This window comes from Grus americana, chromosome 3 (genome assembly GCF_028858705.1).
Source record: "Grus americana isolate bGruAme1 chromosome 3, bGruAme1.mat, whole genome shotgun sequence".
In the NCBI taxonomy this organism is placed as follows: domain Eukaryota; kingdom Metazoa; phylum Chordata; class Aves; order Gruiformes; family Gruidae; genus Grus; species Grus americana.
This window is the reverse complement of record NC_072854.1, coordinates 56484351-56505655: the sequence shown is the minus strand read 5'-3', so window position 1 is coordinate 56505655 and position 21305 is coordinate 56484351. Positions and strand designations below refer to the sequence as shown.

Here is a 21305-nt window from a genome sequence, read left to right as displayed (position 1 = left end):
GAGAAGCTTACCTTTTCTTTCACCTTTGAAAATTGGTCCTGTGTCCATCATGTAATTGTGATGTTAACTATAAAAACATAACTTGAGTTGATTTTTTTCTTTTTTTTTCCTCCTTAATATGTCTGTAGATCAGATATTGGAGATGGCTGGGGAGGGAGGGAAAAAAAAAGAAAAGGGTTATGGTTGTACACTCAGATGTGATATTGCTGTCTCTGAACATGTTTCACTTCTGACCCTCCCTTCAGATGGAGTTGAAGGACAAATGCAATAACAGAATCTTTGTTTCCCAGGGGTGTGTCTCAACTAATGGAAGTTGCCTTTTGGACTGCAAGCTGAAATTACTTACTGAATATTTTTGTAGAATCACAGAATATCCTGAGTTGGAAGGGACCCAGAGGATCATTGAGTCCAACTCCTGGCTCCACACAGTACCAGCCGAATCAGAGCATATGACTGAGAGCGTTGTCCAGACGCTTCTTGAACTCAGTCAAGCTCGGGGCTGTGACCACTTCCCTGGGCAGGCTGTTCCAGTGCCTGACCACCCTCTCAGTGAAGAACCTTTTCCTGATATCCAACCTTAACCTCCCCTGTTGCAGCTTCATGCTGTTCCCTTGGGTTCTATCACAGGTCACCAGAGGGAGGAGATCAGCACCTGCCCCTTCGCTCCCCCTCGTGAGGAAGCTGTAGGCTGCAATGAGGTCTCCCCTCGGTCTCCTCTTCTCTGGGCTGAACAAACCAAGGGACTTCAGCCTCTCCTCATACGTCTTTCAGCTCTAGACCCTTCACCATCTTTGTTGCTCTCCTTTGGACACTCTCCAATAGTTTTATGTCCTTTTTGTACTGTGGTGCCCAAAACTGCATGCAGTACTTGAGGTGAGGCCGCACCAGCACAGTGTGGAGTGGGACAATCACTCCCCTAGACCAGCTAGCAATGCTGTGCTTGATGCACCCCAGGATACGGTTGGCCTTCCTGGCAGCCTGGGCACACTGTTGACTCATGTTCAACTTGCTGTCAATCAAGACCCCCAAGTCCCTTTCAGCACGGCTGGTCTCCAGCGTCTCATCGCCCAGTCTGTATGTATAGCCAGGGTTGCCCCCTCCCAGGTGCAGAATCCGGCACTTGCCCTTGTTAAACCTCATGCGGTTGGTGATTGCCCAGTTCTCCAGTCTGCCTAGATCTCTCTGCAAGGCCTTTCCACCCTCGACGGAATCAACAGCTCCTCCCAATTTGGTGTCATCCGCAAACTTGCTTACGACACCTTCTAGTCCTACATCCAAGTAGTTTATGAAAACATTAAAGAGAACTGGCCCTAAAATGGAGCCCTGGGGAACCCCACTAGTGACTGGCTACCAGCCTGATGTAACCCCATTTACCATAACTCTTTGGGCCCGACCCGTCAGCCAGTTGCTCACCCATCACACTATGTTTTTGTCAAACTGTATGCTGGACATTTTGTCCAGGATACTGTGAAAGACAGTATCGAAAGCTTTACTGAAATCTAAAAAAATGACATCAACTGGCTTCCCTTGGTCAACTAGATGGTGACCTTGTCATAAAAGGAAACTAAGTTTGTTAAACAGGCCCTTCCTCTCACGAACCCGTGTTGGCTGTGACCAATGACTGTGGTGTCCTTCAGGTGTTTTTCAATAACTCCCAGCATAATTTTCTCCATAATTTTACCAGGCACTGAAGTGAGACTGACAGGCCTGTAATTACCAAGGTCTTCTTTCTTGCCCTTCTTGAAGATTGGAACAAGGTTTGTCAGCTTCCAGTCAACTGGGACCTCTCCAGATTCCCAAGACCACTGAAAAAATAATTGAGAGAAGTCTCGCAATGACATTAGCCAGCTCTCTGAGCACCCTGGGATGAATCCCATTGGGCCCCATGGACTTGTATGCATCCAGGTGGAGCAGCAAGTCCCGCACAAGTTCAGGATCAGCTGGGAGATTATCATTACCACAGTCACAGTCCTGCAACTTGGGGCATCTGGGGTCCCAGAGCCCGTCATCAGTGTTGAAGACAGAAGCGAAGAAGGCATTAAACATCTCTGCTTTGTCTATGTCCCTGTTTGTAAGGTGACCATTTTTGTTGAGTAATGAGCCAATATTCTCTCTGGTCCTCCTTTTGTTATTAACGTATTTAAAAAAGCCCTTTTTATTGTCCCCCACAGTACTGGCCAGCTTCAACTCTAACTGAGATTTGGCTGCCCAAATTTTCTGTCTACAAAGGTGAGCAGCATCCCTGTAGTTCTCCCACGTTGCCTGACCCTGTTTCCAGTGACCATTCACTTTCTTTTTCCGCCTAAGCTCTAGAAGATCCCTGTTCAGCCAAGCCAGCCTTCTGCCCCGCCTGCTTGACTTGCGGCATTTTGGAATCTCATGTTCCTGAGCTGTTAGGAGGTGGCCCTTAAAAAGTGACCAAAACTGATGGACCCCGATGCCTTCAAGAGCAGTTTCCTGGGGGACCTGACTGACTAGTTCCTTGAGCAGCCTGAAGTCTGCTGTCCCAATATCCAGGGTTGAAGTTCTGGTGTCATTTTTCCTCCTGTCACCAAAGATTTTAAATTCTACCACTTCATGGTCACTATGGCCAAGATGGCCACCAGTCGCCACTTCCCCCACGAGGCCTTCTCTGTTCACGAGTAACAGAGCTAGGAGGGCACCTTTCCTCGTCGGCTCCTTTAATACCTGTACCAGGAAGTTGTCATCGAGGTGTTTCAGGAGACTCCTGGACCTGCTGGTATCAGCTGTGTGGTGTTCCTAGTTGATGTTGGCGAGTTGAAGTCCCCCATAAGGACAAGGGCAGTTGATCTAGAGGCCTCTCTTAGTTCCTTAAAGAATAATTTTGGAACTAGTGTGGCTGTTGCTCACTGAAAAGATTATGTACTGCTGAGGTCAGGGAACAGGAAGCTTCATTTCCACAGCCCTAGACCTCATGTAGCCTGTGAATGTATCTAGTGTAATGGCAGCCATTGATAAAGTAGCATATGAAGGGTGGTCACCGAAGAGGACTTATTCACAATGAGTTTTCTATGAAGAAAACTCAAGAAATAGTTTGTTGGTTTTTCCTTCCATCGCTAGATTCTTTTGAAGGACAGCGGTAAACATGCAGCACTGGCACCTTTTTGGCTGTTCAATTTGAGGAAGAAAGAGGGGGAGGACAAGTCAGCTGTAAGAAAAAGCAGAGCAGTGCTAACTCTGCAGTGTCTGGAACATGTGTTTCCCAGCACCAAGGCTGCATCTTAAGAGAACTTTTTTTTAACACTCTTGCTATTGCTCTGTGGTGATGTAGTGCTCACAAACACTGGCAACTGGATATTTTGCCTCACTGGATCAAAAAATGAAGCTATCATAATTTATGCTGGTAAAATTAGTAACTACATTGGAGTAGTGGAGTAATTCTTCCATTTCATGATGACACTTTGAATAGGTAGACTCACCTAAAAAGTATATTTGTATTTGAGGAAAACCTGTAGCGAATCACTCTTTACAACTATCTGCCCTGGTTTTGCAGATGTTAGGCATTTGCCTGTATGGTATATGTGTCTGTAGGAAAGGATGTACAGAAAAATAAATTTATTGGGTTATGTATTAATGTGCATAAATTATTTCAGCCAGTATTTAGAGTCAGAAAACTATTCGATAGCAGTGTATTAATGGTTCATTTTTGTCAAACATAATTTATAGTGAAGCTTCAAATGATGTATGCAGATCATTATTTACATGTGGAAATTAATTATGCCATTTCCACCTGTTTACACTGCGGCAAGATACCCCATTGCTTTTCTTTTGTCTTAATTGTTCAATTATTGTTTCAGTAAGATAGTTTGAGGAAGAACTATTAAATAGTTTTCAAAGAGTGATATAGTCCTTTGTTATTCAGGATACAGCTATTAAAACCAATGATTATTTTTATTTGTAATATTAACAACACTGTAGGTTATTAAAGTTAGACTTTTTAGAATTATATTAAACTGTAATATTCACTCTTCTGATTGCACAGAAGATGTTTTCTTCTCCTAGCTCTTGTGACAGCTGATGAGTGTGACTGAAGAATAGTGTCTGTATTGTCCTGTAATGACACATTCAGTGCTTAGCATTTCCATGTACATACGCACGCCATCATTCATTAATCTTACTCTGACTTGTACAGTCCAGAATTGCTACCAGAAAATCTTCTGTGATAGTGTTCTTAAAGTCTTTTGATGTTTTATCTCAGCCACTGTTCTCTGAGTTCTTTGCTTTATACTTTAACTTGAATGGGAACATGCTGCCATGTTTCTGTTTTGTGGTTGTTTTTTGTTTTCATCAGACTTCAGCCTTTTCTTTTATATATCTGCCTGAAACTAGCAGTCTCTCTTTTGTAAATTTTTTTTAAACTTTATTTGTCAACAAACCAGCTATATTGGCTTTTCTGTTATCCCTTAGAATTTCACATAGATGTATTCATCACCTACACTTCTTTGACTTGTGCTCCTTTTTATTTTTGGCTCAGTATTCATGTATGAGCCTGTTGTCTTCTACCCTTTGAGGAGTCTACTCAATTAATGAAAGATGAAAGAGAAATAAGTGGACAAGTCTATCAGAAATGTACATGAGCTTTCCTAATATATATATATACACACTTCTATGGATTTGTTTTCATGTAGTAGTCAAATACAATATAGTCAGGCTATTCATTATCTCTAAATTTAAATTTTGAATAAGATACACATGGATTTACAGACCTTAGTTTCTTAGTCACAGAAAAACACTTTTATCACAAAACACAGTCAGATCAGAAAGGGCTTGTGGGATTTCTGATGTTTTCTAAAACATTTATGAATTTTTCTAGGTCCTACCCGCTTTAGATGCAAAAGCTAGATGAAAAATTATTTGAGGAATTATAAAGCAGCATCTTTTAGGGAATGAGATCAGTTTAAACTTGTAGAAAGTTATGATGTGGTGTTCAGATTTCATACATGCAGATAACTGTAGGTTATTTATAATGCAGTTCCATAGCTTCATAAACTAGTAAATATGGTGGGGGTTTTTTTTTTCTTCCTCTGTTCCCTCACTTTGTGTCCTTCACCTCCTTCAACCATTATGGTATTTCTTCCAGGAAAAAAATTAATTCAAGTCATTAATCTAGGATAACTAGAGAACCCATTCAGTGACGTACCAGAAAAGAGAAGAAAAATAGAGCAGGATTTCTTTCTTTTGGCATTGGCATGTGTTTAGAACACCTCTAGCGATGATGTGAAAGCCCAGCCTCAGTAACAAGCCATATGCGTAGCCCAGGACTGTGGTAGTGGAGTTCCAGTTATGTGGTAATACTGTTAGGAGGTTATAGTTTTCATTCAAAAAAAACTCCCAAGGCTCGCTCTCTTTTTTTTTTTTTTTAATTATTTATAAAACGCTACCTTCCCAGAGGAACCTTAAGGCAAATACAGTGGTCCATGGCTTTTAGCAAAATTTCAGAAAAGACTGTAATAGTGTAATCTTTATTTACTTACTCTATTGGTGGAGCATAAATTAACGTTGTAAAAGGTTACATGTTTAAACCACAATTTTGGATGCATTGTTTCTGCTAGATACCAGCATGTGTGCATTTCAACAATCACAAAATGAAGATTTAATTTTGTAAAACTTGCAGGAGAGGAAGAGTATTAGGGAGAGACAAACTGTGCAAAGAAAAATAGGGATTAAATCAAGAAGCTAGAAGGAGACAGAAGAGATGGATGGGCCATGGTCTTGAAATCCTGCTGTCTTGAAATTATTGGGATTTTTTTTTTTTTTTTAGTAGTTTTCTTTCCTTCAGAGGAATCAAAGTTTCACCCTGGTCTCTGTTTGGTAAGTCGACTGATTAAATCTCAGCTTGTATTATCTGATCCTTGTGTGCCAAACTGAATTACTACAATCCTTTAGGAAGTAAAATAACTATTTAACTTGTAGAGGAGTGCTGCTTTGCAGTTCTAAGATTTTCTTCAGTCTTCACCTGTTATAGAAATAGCAGAAAAGGGCAGAGAAAGAACTAGAAATCCTACTGATAATACTATAAAATTAAATCCTTCTTCACATTAAATTTTCATACTCATGTAAGCTGCTCGAAGCATCAGTGCATGTTATTTGGAAAGATATTAACTGAGGACTTAGTTATTTGAGGATAACAAAGGAATTTCAGGTTAATTAATTTGGAGTAATTATTAATGATAATAATTAAGTTACTATAATAAGCTTCTTTTGAAATACTGTATAATAAATTGCAATGACAGACAATTTACTGATTATAAATCATTAAGGTCTTTAGATCAGCTTTAAATAAATTATATGCAATATCGTTATTATGTTGAAAATATTCTAATAATCTTAAAAGAATAAGATAATTTGAAAATAGTATTTTGTTTGTGGAAACAATTGTTTTATTGAAAAACTGAAATGCCTAAAAGAAGTAAAAGTAACAGCAGGTATTCTAAATAGCCATCAACTTGCTCAAGCAATTGTTGAATCTTTAATCAGAAGTCACCTTTCATGACAGAGTTCATTTCTATAGTGTCCAAAATATAGAAGGAGAACAAAGGAGAGCTTGTAAGGTATGAAGAACCTTCCTCACCTTAGTGAATAGTTAGTTGCAGTGTAGGCTACGATCCTTTCATCATGAGGGCAACTGCATGGTCTCACAGCAAAGGGATTGCGCACAGCTGGAGTGAGCGCACGTGCATTTACCTTAGTACAGATACCACCTTTATTTTTCCCCTCAAGTTGACCAGAAAGTATTTCATAGCAGCATCAAGTACTCTGGGAACCAAGTTGCCTGAGGAGAGGCAGTCTACTTGGTTGTTTCCACTTTGTATGGGCCAGTATTTTCTGTCAGAAAACTGAGTTTGATCAGTTTTATCTGATATAAAATTACTCTATAAAATGACTTGACATTTGAACTTGAGATTTGTTACGCCTTCAGAGAGATAGAATTGGAATAGTCAGCCCTTCCTGGTATATTAGCTTTTTATAACAATTGTTGCATATGGGAAGAAATTATTTCCTCTTTGATTTACCAGAGCATATGTATGCATTATTTTAATCGCTATATTGCACATATTATTCAGTTCGCTGTGTCATCATGCGTCATGGTAGCTTGCTAATATGCATTGTTCAGTGTGAATTCCAGAATAGATGTTTTGTTTGCAGAAGATGTTTGCTTAAAGAAAAAATTCTTAAGGCTTTAAGTACAGCCATCATATTGTTGAAAGCCAACTTAACATTTTCAAGTATGTTGCACATGCTGGTTCTGCGTTTGTCACTATGGTGGTTCTGTTTTCAAACCTCTGAGAAACTCAGCTAGTTATGAAATTTACTGCCTCAGCCTGTGATATTTTATTCTATAAAATTGGTAAAGTATGTGTAATTTCCTCTAACTTAGTAGAAAATAGAGGGGAAAAAAAATCACTTTTAGCCAAGAGAGAACATACATATTGTCCTTTTGTCATTGCATCACTGGCAATTTTAATTTTTAAGGCATGTCTCCCTGTTATAAGAGAGAGAGTATCTTTAATAACAAGGTAATAGTAACAGTAAGGAGCAATCTTTGAAATTCTTTCTCTGTATTTAAAAGGTATCTTTCATAAAGATCTTTTTGTAAACTGTTCCGCAGATTTGTTTTATAAGCAAGCTGAACATATAATGAAAAACCTTATCTGATATATTTGTGCCTCATATGTAACAATTGTACCAAAAGACTGTGTTTTAATAGTGCTCAGGTAAAAAGTCAGGCATTCAGAAGTTAGAAAATGCCTGAATTGTTGCAGCCTCTGACAGCACCAGCAAAGAGCCTGGGCCCTGGCATGTTGGGTGCACATATTTTCTTCAGAAAACACCATTTAAAATTCAAGTTTCTCTAAATAGTAACGCAAAACTTGCAAGGTGGCATTTCAGCGATAGCAAAAGTATACTTTTAGCATAATCTCTTATCCCAATTTTAAGTCCTTGTGTCAAAATTGGAGAACACTGGAGATTATCAGCAAAGCTATTGTAAGAGTTCTCATAGCATGGGCAGCCCAATATATTTTTGCAAAATTTACTTGATAGGTATGCCTAGCAACCTGAAGGCATACGCATATATGCCATAATATCTGTCCATATGGAAGGAAACCTGCTTACAGAAAGAAGCAGAAATTTTCTATAGAACACTGTTATGTTGCTGTCTATCATGCTTCATTTCATGTTCTACAAAGTTTTTGTTTTATTATTAAACCAATGATACTTGGTGGAGGATCTTTGCCTATCTTTTCTATTTTAGATTCTCAGAGTGGTAAAATTACATGGAAATACCAAACTACTTTCTTTAAAATGTCTTTCCAGTTCTTATCATTTCAAGACAGGGGAGTAACAACTTTAGGGGAATTATAAAATGTGCCTCAGAAATGTCTTAGATGTTTAAAACCCATCAGTGAGTAGAATGAATGTTTCTGTTCTGTATGAAGCAGAATGTTATCAGTTTTAGAACTGCTTCTCCAATTTAATTGTCATAGAATAAGGGATATTTATTTAGTCTTTTCTTCCTAAGGTATGAGGTTTGCCAAAAATACCAGGCAATGACAGGGCTTTCAGCTGCGTCTGACTTTCTTGTTCTTTGTTGAAATGGTTGAAAGTTTGTGAATGCATCTACTTGTCTCTGTGGCACTCTGTAACTGATAGCTTCTTATTACTTTACATAAGTTTAAAAGAAAGAAAAAAGAAAAAAAAATGAACCAAGATTATCATTACAGAATAACACTCATTTTTCATTTTTTCTAGATGAAGATCTTGACAAGCTCTTGTCACTCTTAAAAAGTCCAGAGAAGCAAACTGGGTGGACAGATATTTGTAGAAAACAATTCTGCAAAGTCATGAAAGCCAGACCAGATGTCATCAGTGGAACAAGTGAGTATGACTTACTGAGTTAAACAGAGCAAGCAAACAGAAGGCCACTAGTAAGCAACTGTTCTTTAAAGTTTCATTGAGGATTGCATTATCTATATAAGTAGGCAATAATTTTGTGTCGATTATGAAAACTCTTTCATTGGGATTTTCCTGAGAAAACAAGGCTTATGTCTCATATCCTATTTTTCTCTGTTTATGGCCTGCGCAGGCTATTTTCACATTGACGTGTGAAATTTCACAAATTTGACACAAAAAGAGGGCTGAAATATAAGTATCTTCTATGTGGGATCAAAGTAAACCAGCATGTGTGTTTTACATAAGAGACTTGAAGTTTATGATAAATTATATAGCAATATAAAAGTTACAGGGCAGTTTCAGAAGCCTTAAGCAAGTCATTTATACAGAAACTGATTTAATATTAAAATAGTTAATAAGAAATTTGTCATTTGTATAATGTGGTTAAGGATAATAATTAATGTTTCTAAATTCTCAGAGCTTTCTGTTCTTATTGCATGTTTGAAACAAGCTTGAGTTTATAGTGTTAGGTGATTGTAAATCAGTCTGAGTTTTCACCTTCTCTTTGGAGTAATGTGTGTGTGTACAGAATATGTATGTATTTGTATATAATGCATATATGCAGTTATAATATACATTTTATTGTGCATGTCCACAAATGCATATATTCAGACAGCTTTGTGAAACAGGTGAACAAATAGAGATTCATAACCATTCAGAAACAACTTAAGGTATTTTCAATGAGCTTCTGCTAGTATAAGAAAAATAAACTGAAGAGTAGCAATTAAAAAAACCCTAGATTTTTCACATGAAATTGTATATTTACTTTTCTTGCATGACTCTGATCTAGTAGTTCAGTAAGGGCTTTTTTTGATGTTACATATTGTGAAGCGCAAATAATTTAGTCGTAAAATCAATTTTATTTGAATGCAGTGTATTTACTAGACTGTTCTTTTCTTGGATTATATATTTTTTTTGTTGAAAATTGTTAGTCTTTCTTCCTGCATCTAAAAGGAGTTATTTGTTGAAAAAATGTATGTTCTGGTTTTTGTAAAAATATATTTAAAGTAGCTGGCTTACAAAGAAGAATAAAAGTCTTTCCTTTTGTGCTTTGTAGTTATCCATACACAGCCTCAAAACCGTTGTAGGTTGTTTTCTGTAGCTTTGTTGGAGGTACCAGAAGCTAGAATGAGGAATTCAAGAGAGTCTTTTTGTTTTGGGTTAACAAATCTTAATATTATGCTTGCTTCTGAATAACTGTTTCCAGCTGAGGTGGAACTGGGAGTAAAAGTCAGCAAGAAAGTATCCGCGGAATTGTTGTTAAGCCTCACATGGACTTCTGCAAGTGCTTTCACAAACCATACAAAAAAGTAAAGTATGAAAATAGAAACAGAATAGTGTAATGAAACACTAAATAAATAAATAAAAATGCCCTACAAAATATTATAAACTAAGTGTAAGCACTGGTAATTTAAGGTGGATGCAAAGCTGTTCAAATGTTGCATATCTGCTTGGAGATATTTCAGAAGCAGCAGAATACCTGCTACGAGTGTGGTTTGACACATCATCATGTTCTTTGAAACTATTTTATGAGAGACAGCTGTGCTGCTATGTATCTTTTGAAGCATGTGAAGCTCTCCCAAATTTCAGAGAACTGAGAGGCTTCAGTCCAGATCCCAAGAAATCAAAACATTCTCTTGTTACAGATGGAGCAAACTCGAAGGATTACAGAACAAAGACACATACTTACGCTTCCTGTACTGGGCCCTTTCTAAGGGAGACTAACATTAACAGCAGTTGAACCAGAACATAATCAGCAGAGAAGACATTGGATTCAATAACTGCATAGTGTAACATTTATTGATTTTTAAAATATTTTGTGATCTGGTGTCAGGATTACCAGATGCTGAATCCTGCTTGAACTCCGTAAGAAAATTCTTGAGCAAACTGTATAGTATTAATATCTCTGATTCACTCTTCTGGTGTTGATTACCATCACATTGACTTGGCCAATGTTTTTGTGCTAAATGCTGCAGTATCACATTACTTTGGGGAATGTCCATCTTCATCCCTAGATAGGTGTTTTCTCTGCTAAGCATCACCTCTGACTGTGGCTTTTAAGTCTTTTCTGTGGTCAAGCATCAAGATCCAGTTTTGAATGGCTTTATTGAACTGCTGACAGGAGATACAAGCCTGAGGAACGTTTGTATGTCTTTTAGTGTGGCAGAACTGAAAGTGTGGGATTTTTCTTGATCATCTAAAAGCTAATCATATTGTAGACAACCAGCTTCTACGTTCTATTGTTCTAAGCACAATAAGCTGAGACAAAGGCATTCTTCTAGTCGTTCCTTCTATAGAAGTGCCACAGAATTGTGGATGCTGGGGATATACCTGTTTGTTGTTGATTGTCTTTGCATAGGTCACTTAGGTCAGCTAGAGAACCTCCGATAGAGCCCGTGGTCAGGTTAACTCTTGGCCTCTTTTGGACTACTCTTTGCAATGCTTGTGGCCTCCGTGAAGCATCTTTAGTGCATCTAGATAAGAACTTTTTGTGTATTGGCATCTAGGGTTTGTCAGGAAAAGGAACAGACAAATCAACTCCTCTGAGAAATAGCTTCGATTTATGTAGAAAATTACTGGACTTTGTGAATCTATTGCATGTTCAAATCATTCATATCATTGGGAGGTAATTTTTTTGAACCAGTGATCTTGGCTTGACTGCCTTTTCCAGTTCTCTCCCCCTTCTCATCCATCAGGTTTTACAGAAGGCATTTCTGTTGTTTTCAGCCCCAGCAACTCCTTTTTTTTATCTGTTCCTAGTTAGTGTTGTGTCAGCAGTTGAATGTCTCTCCTGTCTGGGCAGATTCAATGCCCTTAATCCTTTCCTCTCTTAGGAGACTTTAAACTCTAAGTAACAGAAATTGAGGGTGTTGCTGAGATCATATGCTAACATTCTTCCCTTCATAACTGAGAGGTAATCAGTCCCCAAATCCTAATCATTCTACTCAAGCTTTATATCCATATGTGGGTATGGATAGGGATAGTAAACTCAGCTGAAGTGACTTGTTCCATGGAGTCATTCGGAATTTCCATGACACATCTCCCTCAGAAATCTGGACTTAGGTTACCAATATGCTTTTGGGCCTATTAATTTACCTCAGAAATGTTCTCTCTTAAACAAGCAAATACATGTGGGAGGTATATTTCTTTTTTAAGGTAATTTTTATCTTCGAGCAGTTATTCTTTTAGTCTCAGCAACTATTGATGACTTCAAGGATATGAAAAACATAGCAGGTCTTGAAATTGCATATGAGATCTTACTCTAAACACAGGATTTTTCTTAATTTTCTTTACAAGGGGCATGGTTGATGCAAGCAGAGTGGTTATGATCAACGCAGTGTTCTTCAATCCATTAATGCTTTGCAAGCTCTGCATCATCTGAGGTAGCTCTGTCAAAACATGCTGACAAAAAATACTATGAGGCAGTGTCATTGTTTGTTACATTTGGGTGCTACAGCCTTTAGCAATTGCTGCAAAAAGTTGAAAGTAACCACAGAACTGTCCCCATGGGATGAAGAGCCAAAAAGAATGATATTTTCGGTAGGTATGACTGTTGTGTGTGGTTGTGGGGGTTTTTTATTCAGCATAACAAAATGCTAAACTTTGGCAGTTTGTCAAAATAGCCTAATCAGGCATTGTAAATGTAGCTTATATCAAGGTATATTTTACAGCTACTAGAGTCTCAAGAAGGAAGGTATCTCAGTTATCACCACTCTGCCTGTATGTAAAAGTAAAGATAATAGGGACTTCATTTTTTGTTGAAATGGATCTTCTGGATTCAAAGACAATGAAATATTACATTTTCAGAGCTATTACTTGCATGTTGGTCCTTCTTTTAAGGAGAAAATTATTTAAATTTCAGTCTTTGTTAGGTTCAGCTAAAGATTTGACTAAATTTAGTCTTGCGTAGTAGTCTTCTGTAGGCTCTTGTTAAGTGTGTGTGAGAGAATTCTCTAGGCTGTGATTTCAGAAAGACAAATCAGGGTAACTGCGTTAGATTTCCATTCTGAATTGATCCTTAGAGGAGCCTATTATTTTCTGCAAGAAGGACATAGATTCTCTAAGCTCAGTTTGATCTTTTTAAATATGGACCAAATCTTCTGCCTCGAAGATTGTTCAGTTAGTTGTAGCTTCTGCTTGTGGTTTGCTCTCATTTTTTAGTATGACCAATTTAAAAACACTGCATTTGCAAAAGAGGAAAGAGGGGTTTAGAATAATACAAAAGAGGTGTTTACCTTTTCATGTCCCTACTTGATTTTGCAAGGAGGCTTGTTTCAAAATTACAGTGGAATGGTGGGTCTTTCCTGTCACGCAGGAAGAGCAATTGTAGATCAAAACTTTTCTTCTATCCCCCAAACCAGTTTGGAGCAACTTCCAAAGGAATGTCCTGTAAGCAGTGCAAGCGCGTGTGAATGTGCGTGCATGGGTGTGAAGATTACGACATTTGATTAGGACTTGAAAGGCTGTTTTTTCCGTTAATAAAGAAGATACTTGTATATTGGTATAAGATATGTGACCTTTATCTCTAATGGAAGCACTGTCAGAATTTTTATTATCTTGTTTTCTTCTTTTCAAAGAAAATGCAGATTGTTCCTTTGCCATTTCAATGTACAATAATTGAAAGTCTCCCATTATCTTAGGAGTTCCCAAAAGTCCTCTTTATTCTTGCCATTAGGAAGGTAATTGCCAACTGTGTTTTTCACAGATTTATTAAACTGAAGTATGGTTGATGGAGTTGAAAATTTCTGACACTACTCTTAGAAAGAAGTCAGCTGTCTGAGGTTTTCACTCTTGCATTTTTAACCTCTAACACAAGTCCAGCAAGGACTACTGTTAACTCTTTTGAGAAAGTTCTTTTTCTTTCGAACTCCTCTGAAGCATCTGTGAGTTGGTATAGAATATGATCCAGTAACCCTAGTCACATTAAAGGATCTAAAAAAAATCTGATGCTTTTCAGTTTTTTATCTTTTTGGCTTAAACCAAAATTAGAATTAGATAACCTCTCATGGTGGTTACCTATTAAAGAAGTTTTAAGCACATGAATGTTTTTTGATCAGTGTTTTTATCCAATTTAGAAGCCATTTTGATTACCTTCCTTTTGTATATTAATTCTTCAAGGAAAAAAAAATCTGCAGGAATTCAGTTTGTTTATGAGCATACTGCAATCATTTAGGCAATTTTAAAACCTTTTCATTTATTTTGTATATGATTACACACTCCTAAATTAAAATTGTCTTTATTTTGGATGCGTGGATTAAATTTTCATGAGGTAATTGCCAGTCTCTTAAGAACTTCAATGTTAATACAGCCAAGCTAGCAGAATTTAAGATATAACAGAATTACTGTTGGTAAGCCACAGCACTCATCTCTATCTCTGAACATAACCTCTGCATGAGAACGTGGGCTTTTACTGACTATTCTATACAATGAACTTTCCTAAATTGTCTTTCATCTACTTTTCCAGTTAAATGAAAAATCACTGAGTCGGCTTCCACCTTTTTATAAAGATTTTCAAGGAGTGTCCAAATGGCAGCTAAATGATGTAGTATTAAAAGACAAAAATTAAAGTAACTACTTGTCATTTCTCCTGGACATTCTTTTGGAAGAGAATGTCTTGTGATAACCCTCTATTTGTGTATTAAGCAAATTTGTTTTGATAAACTCTTATGCATGTCTTCCTCTCTCAAACTTGATTAAAAGCTTCTCAGAGATCCTGATAGGCACTTAGATAAATACTTTCAAATGGTGGAAATCAATTTAGTGCTTGAGTTTCAAAAAATTGCTTAGCAGTTGAGCTGTCACTTCTCCCATTAACTCAAGCATTGAACCGAAATATTCGACTGCTAGGTCAAGTGTGTGGATGCCTTCCAACAAAAAGAGAAGAAATGTACAGTGTTCTGACTTGGTTTTAAACTTTCTGAATTAAGTGGTATTTCAGTCTTTTTAACATAGTTCCTCTTTGTTATTGTAGTATGGCGTATTTCAGTAATCACAATACTAATAGTCATACAGTAAACATCTAGCTAGTTACTAATTTTAAGTGTAATTTCTGCTTTTTGCTATCTACAGCTCCAGGTATAGCCACCTTTTCTCATTTTACAGAAATATTTGTTATATTTTTTGTAGACCAAATTCCACTAAGTATATTAGTGAAGATTAGTGAGATTGTTTATTCTCACAAAATGAATAAACTGTTGCTCTTCTATAAAATAAATTGCTTTTTGCTAGCCCCATGTGGCTTATTAACCATGATTAAAAATAGCTATATTAGGTTTAATTAGCAGTTTATTCTCTCCATAAGAATATAAATTACACATGGGGTTTTTTTGGTTTTGATTTAGTAGGTCTTTGCAATGCAAAGTTAATTTTGTTACTGTTGGAGTTGCCTACTCAAACTGTAAATCCATGTTTAGCTGTTGTAGTGAAACTTCTTTTCCCCTTTGCCCTACCCATCAGCACAGTATTATCAAAACTCAGCCTCTTAAAAACTTTTTCTGGACTCGTCCAATGTAAATGAATTTCTGTAAATGTTTTATACAACTAATCAAGAAAAAAAATAATCATGATTTAATGCCGGTATATTAGGTTAAGATGGTTGGAAGAAGAGTTAATTGTCTTAATGATTTTTTTTCCCTCATTATTTTTCTGGCATAACAAGCATCAGACTATGGGTAGAGGTTCCATCTTCCTCCTCCTCACACATGGAATAGCTTGCACTGCAGTCTCCTTCTGTGTTGGTTTTCCTGTCAGCAAGGCTAGTTCAAGAACTTTCAAGCTTTCTCCATTGTCACCTCCGCCACAGATTGTTATGCCTTACTTGTGCTGCTACAACTGTTCGTACAGCTAAGCACTAAAAGGATTTAATGGATTTATTCAGTCTAAACCAGCAAAACCACCCATGGGAGCATGGATTTATGTGCAGGAGTGGGTGGTTAGGGGCTGAAGCTTCAGTGCCATTAAATTGAGGTGCTGCCAAGGAAGTGGTAACAAACCAGGACATCCCATGGGTAGCAGCGCTTGTTACTCTCTAAATACACTTCCTTGCTTTGCATTATTGTGAAAAGACCAGTATATCACTGTTCTTTAAATCCTGTTTATCATGACAAGAGCAGCTGTTCTGGGATAGTATTTACTTAGAAAAAATGTTCACTGTTGCTATGTGAAATTCTTAACGTGGCTCATCTCAGTATGGGCTTCCTCCATGCAGTATATGTAAAGGTTTCTTTGCATCCTTTGTTTAAATCTGTAAGGTGGCAGCATGCTCAGTTAGAGTAGCCTCAGACTTGCAGAACTGAGGAATTTGGAACAGTTCTTGCTAATGATTTATCATTGAGAGTTCTCACTAACTTCCTGGCTAACATCCTGTGAAGGTGGGAGATAGGATTTCCTATATAGGGACCAGATGTCAGCATATGACTTATCTATGCAGTATCTGCAGACTCAAAGTTCCATGACAAGAACTGAATAAGAACATTATGGTCATCATAAAATACAGAATTTCCCAAAGGAAATGCTCCTAGTCATAAAATACAGAATTTCCCAAAGGCAGTGCTCCTATTGCTTTAAGTGAATAATTTTTATCTTGTGATGGCATAGGTGGTTTTATATCATGGTTTTTTTTGAAACAGCCCTTAAAACTTTTGTTAGCATCATTTTGGGGTGGTATGGATTTTTTTGTTGTGTGGGTTGGTTTTTTTTTTTTCCCCCTGTCTACATACACAGACAAATATGGTAAGATATTGTAGTTTAATTGAGTTAATTTTCATTTCATATTGAAACTGTGTAACAAATTCTGAAGTAATTCTTGGAGGATATAAATATAATATGGGATTCTCTTTCCATTTACACTGAATATATTCTCAGTAAAGCTATTAAATTTTAATTTAAGTTAGGAATGGTGTTAGGAATGCAAAAGCACAATGCATGCTTTGAAATGTTCCCCCATAAAACCATGAATAAACATGCAGGAATTCAAACAGCTTTAGTTTCTTACATATTGTCACTTCGTTAGGTAATGTAGTTCCACATTTTGTTCATTGCCTCTGATGTTTTAATGGGTTTTTACTTTTTGCAGTTTTGGCAGAATTAATTGAAACGTTCGTGTCGCATCTTTCTGAAAGCCGATCGGATTGTTATTTCAGCATGGGAAACTATAAAGGTCAGTTTCCTCATCATTTATTGCCAGCAGCCTCTTCATATTTAAATTACTTTCCTTTTAAATGTATCTGCAGCATTTTGGAGGTTGTTTTAAATGTTCTTTAACAACTCAGAAATTCATTACTTAACTGGTGGGAAATACCTCACTTTGGAGAAAAAGATGATGTGCTTGAGTAAACAGTACAGAAAATTATTAGTGATGGGCTTTCATATTTCTGTGTGTGTAATGGAAAGATGGAGATGCAGAACAGGTGAGGGTATGATTCAAAGTATTTGTTGACACCTATTATAAAATGATTTGCAAAGCTGGTGGCATAAACATTTAAGATGGTGTAAGCAATCTGGCTCACCTTTTGAAAACCCCATAATATATAATCAACCCAAAGGCATGCAATTTATATTGCGTTAAAGGATCTGCATTAAAGAACTGCTATTATTGGCAGAGTAATCTGAGTGTTAGTTTCGTACAGATGTCGTGCTTGCAGCCAAGACTAAAGGATGAATGATAAAGTTAATTTATCCTGAGTGTAAACTAATAGATTTTAATATTTTGAAGCACTTGCAAAATTAGAACATGTAGAAGCATTGTTAATATCTGCTGGAAAATGCACTTTCATTCTTTACTATCTGTCCAGGACTATTCTCTTAGGTTGTAGTTCAGTCATTTAGAGTACTTACTCTGCCACTAACTGTGGAGAACCAAGCCTGTTTTGGGAAGAGTCTGTTATTTATACTGCTGTTTTATTCTCACATCCATAGGATGCAGATGTAGTGTCCTTGGAGACTTCAGACTTGCCTTTGAAGTTTCGAAGCATAAAACCCCTTTGGTAATTTAGAGGATCTCTTTCTTTTATGTAGTGGCCTTTACCTTCTGAAACCTTGCTAATGGAATACTCTTAATTTTATTTGAGAATCAATCTCTTTGCTTAATGAAGAGAGTTGCTGAAGTGACAGTTCTTTCTGTCATTATTTTATTTTTCCTTAAGAGATCCTTAAAAGGTTTTTTTGTTGTCCTGCATTAGTTTGTCATTTACCTTTCAACTTCTCAGGACGCATAATGAGCAAAAAAATGCTTTCATGCACTCATAAGACTTGCTATTTACATATTTCTGACACTTCCCAGTTCAAAGATGATTTTGATGGTTCCTTGAAAAGCCCACATAATGTCTTAATGACATAAATGATTTATTTGACACCTAGACGGCACCTCTTGCTCCGCTCTGTAGACCTCTCTTTTTAGGTCGCAGTTGAAAGTATCACACATTCTCCAGTGATAAGGAAGGCCCAGGTGTAGTTTTCTTTTCTGTCTTGCGGAACACCTATCTCACATTTCTCTGGAGAGCAGTATAGCCCACGGACCTAACTTGTCAAGGTTATCTTAGTATTTCCTGTTAGAAAACCAGGAAAACCTGCTTGGTTTGAATAAGGCAAAAACTAATTAGAGGAGGAGCACACATCTGAACAGTTTCCAAGTGGATGCCTTGCCCAGTGAAGATAGCATGCTGCTAAGTGCTTCCATCCCATGTGGAAGAACTGTAATGAAGGGAAGCAGTAGTCCATACTCTGTTCACTTAGAGGTCAAGTACCTTAGTTTCAATCCACTCTTCTCAACCTTTTGTTCAAAGCTAGGATTTAAAACACGTTCAGGAAAGTTGAACCTGGATCTTCTACTTCATCGATGTGTGATTTCACCATGGATCATTGATTAGGTGGAGGTGGCAAGAGCACTACGTTATTTATCTAAAATTTAATGTCAACTTTGAGGAAACACCAGGTTTGAAAGTCCTGTGACAATTGCATACATTACATAATATTTTAGAACAGAAAATCCCCAAGAATAGGTACAGAAGTAAAGCAAAGATAACATAGTAAAATTGAAGCTATGATTGTACTCTAGAACAGTAAACGGGCTTGATTGCAAGAATCAGTTGTACAGCTAAATTTACGCTCATTTCAGGTTCTTTTTTGCATAATAAAACATACAGTGTGGCATTCCTATGAAGATAAGGAATGTACTTTGAGAACCCAAATCTGTATTTGCTTCCTTTATTTGTACAGAAGGGACAAACAAAACACGCTAAAATCTGGAGAGGGACTGTTTATCAGGGAGTGGAGTGACAGGACAACGGGTAACGGGTTTAAGCTGAAGGAGGGTCGATTTAGATTAGATGTTAGAAAGAAATTCTTTACTGTGAGAGTGGTGAGGTACTGGAACAGGTTGCCCAGAGAGGTTGTGGAGGCCCCATCCCTGGAAGTGTTCAAGGCCAGGTTGGATGAGGCTTTGGGCAACGTGGTCTAGTGGAGGGTGTCCCTGCCCATGGCAGGGGGGGTGGAACTAGATGGTCTTTGAGGTCCCTTCCAACCCAAACCATTTTATGATTCTATGATCTTTATCAGACTATATTTACTTAAAATTAGGTTTCTCACTGATTGAATAACGATTGATCAAATTTGTATATGTTTTCCAGGATTGTCTGCTAATGTGTATGAAGGGTTGGAATTTCTCCAAGAAGAACAATTAGCTATTGAATGCCATGTTATTTTGTGGTATCTTTTCTATATACGTATGTTTAAGTGCTATTTAAGCTAAATCCTAATACTGCTGTTACAGTAGAGACATTTTTCTGAATTAGGTAAGGTTAATGAATTGTTAGAAGGTAAACTATATTCCAGATAGATGTGCAGCTAGAAATATGCAAGTAAGCCAAACATGTGGTTGGCAATTGTGTGTGTCCACCATTCTCTTGAATAGATTTGGGTCTGAGGAACTGAAAAACAGTTTCGAACAGTTGTTTAATTTTAATGAAGAGAAGCCGCAATTTTCATGAAAGGGGATTCTGTACAATGCATAGATATTCAGTGTTTATCATGTTTCTTGAAATGAGAAATTGATTATCTTAAAAAATGACAGCTTTCTAAACCCGTAGGTAGTTGTAATTAGAATAACACAGTCATCCATCTGCTGTGGAATCCCTGAGGATTTCAGTCAATTATAAAATTTGCAAATATGGAAAAATCAAATTAGTTTGGGTTGTTATCACTTTCTAGATAAGAGAGAAGGAAAAACATCTGATAAACCGCTATGCAGTTGCAGAGTTTAATTACAAACAGTAACACAAATCTTACTTGAAGTTTACTTTCAGCTAGCAGCAATGATACTGCTGTGAGGTGGATTCAGATGAGTAAAATAATATACAATAAGTACGTTAAATGTTAATGAACTCTGTCTATCCCCTTTCCCAGAATTAATACTTTCTAGTTTGTTTTTATTTTTCTTTCTTTCTTAAAAATCATAATCATTGAAAACCAAATCATTGATGTCTAGCTGTAATAGGCAATAGGATGGCAAGAAACTGAAGTTTGCTGTAGTAGTAAAATAGGTATTACTCATTAGGGATACAAAGTTCCTAAAATAGCCACTTGCTCTTCCTGTTGTTAGTAAATTCCAGTTTATTGCAACATAAATGCTCTGTGGAAATGTAATAGTTTTCTCAAGGTTCCAACAAACCCATTTCTCAAAGAATTCCACTTGCAGAGTAATCTAATATGCTAGTGTCTGGGTTTCTTAATTGATCTCCACCATATATTGCAGACCGCCCAAACTTGGGAATGCTATGACCTTTCAGGATCAACTGGGGTTTTTTGGTAGCTCTGGTTGTGCGAGTGACCTTGCAGATGAGTTCTCTATTTCCACCAAACTTTGTCTCTGAAACAGCTCTGCCATGTACCGCCAAACAGACAGAACCTCAGGGACTTCGGGTCTTGGCCGTTAAACTCAAATGTCACGGTGTGTTCCTTCTCTAGATGAGGCTTTGTTCTCTGGCTGAACAAAATCTCATAGGAACTTTCCACCGTTTAATGAGTTCTTAATCTTCTAAGGGTCAGGAGGATTGGGTAATGAACTGAGAAATTTTAAAAACACCAATGGTAAGCTATCAATATAGAGCTGATCAGAAGGAGTAGCAAATGAGAAATACAGGACTACAACTCCAAATTAGGCTGGAAGGAAAGGAGAAGGAAGGGCGTTCTTCCCTTCTTCCTGCATCATTTGATGAATGTGCTTCTTTAAAGATGCTGTTAGCAAAATGCATTTTGACCCTTGCCAGTTCATATGTAACTAGTCTGAAAATGGGGTTCATTCTTAGTGATGTTGCTGCCAAAAATAGCTTGAGTAT

The 21305-nt window shown here is 37.2% G+C and overlaps 1 protein-coding gene across 7 annotated transcripts in view; it reads left to right on the top strand.

Annotated features, from left to right (window-relative positions):
• Window positions 1–21305, top strand: part of TBC1D32 (TBC1 domain family member 32) — an 89802-nt gene that overhangs the window by 53352 nt on the left and 15145 nt on the right. For all 7 annotated transcript variants that reach the window (XM_054821980.1, XM_054821981.1, XM_054821979.1 and 4 more), the window contains exons 27-28: window positions 8773–8898; window positions 17048–17131. In XM_054821980.1, the coding sequence (XP_054677955.1) occupies window positions 8773–8898; window positions 17048–17131 (210 nt within the window). The remainder of the gene's footprint in view (window positions 1–8772; window positions 8899–17047; window positions 17132–21305) is intronic.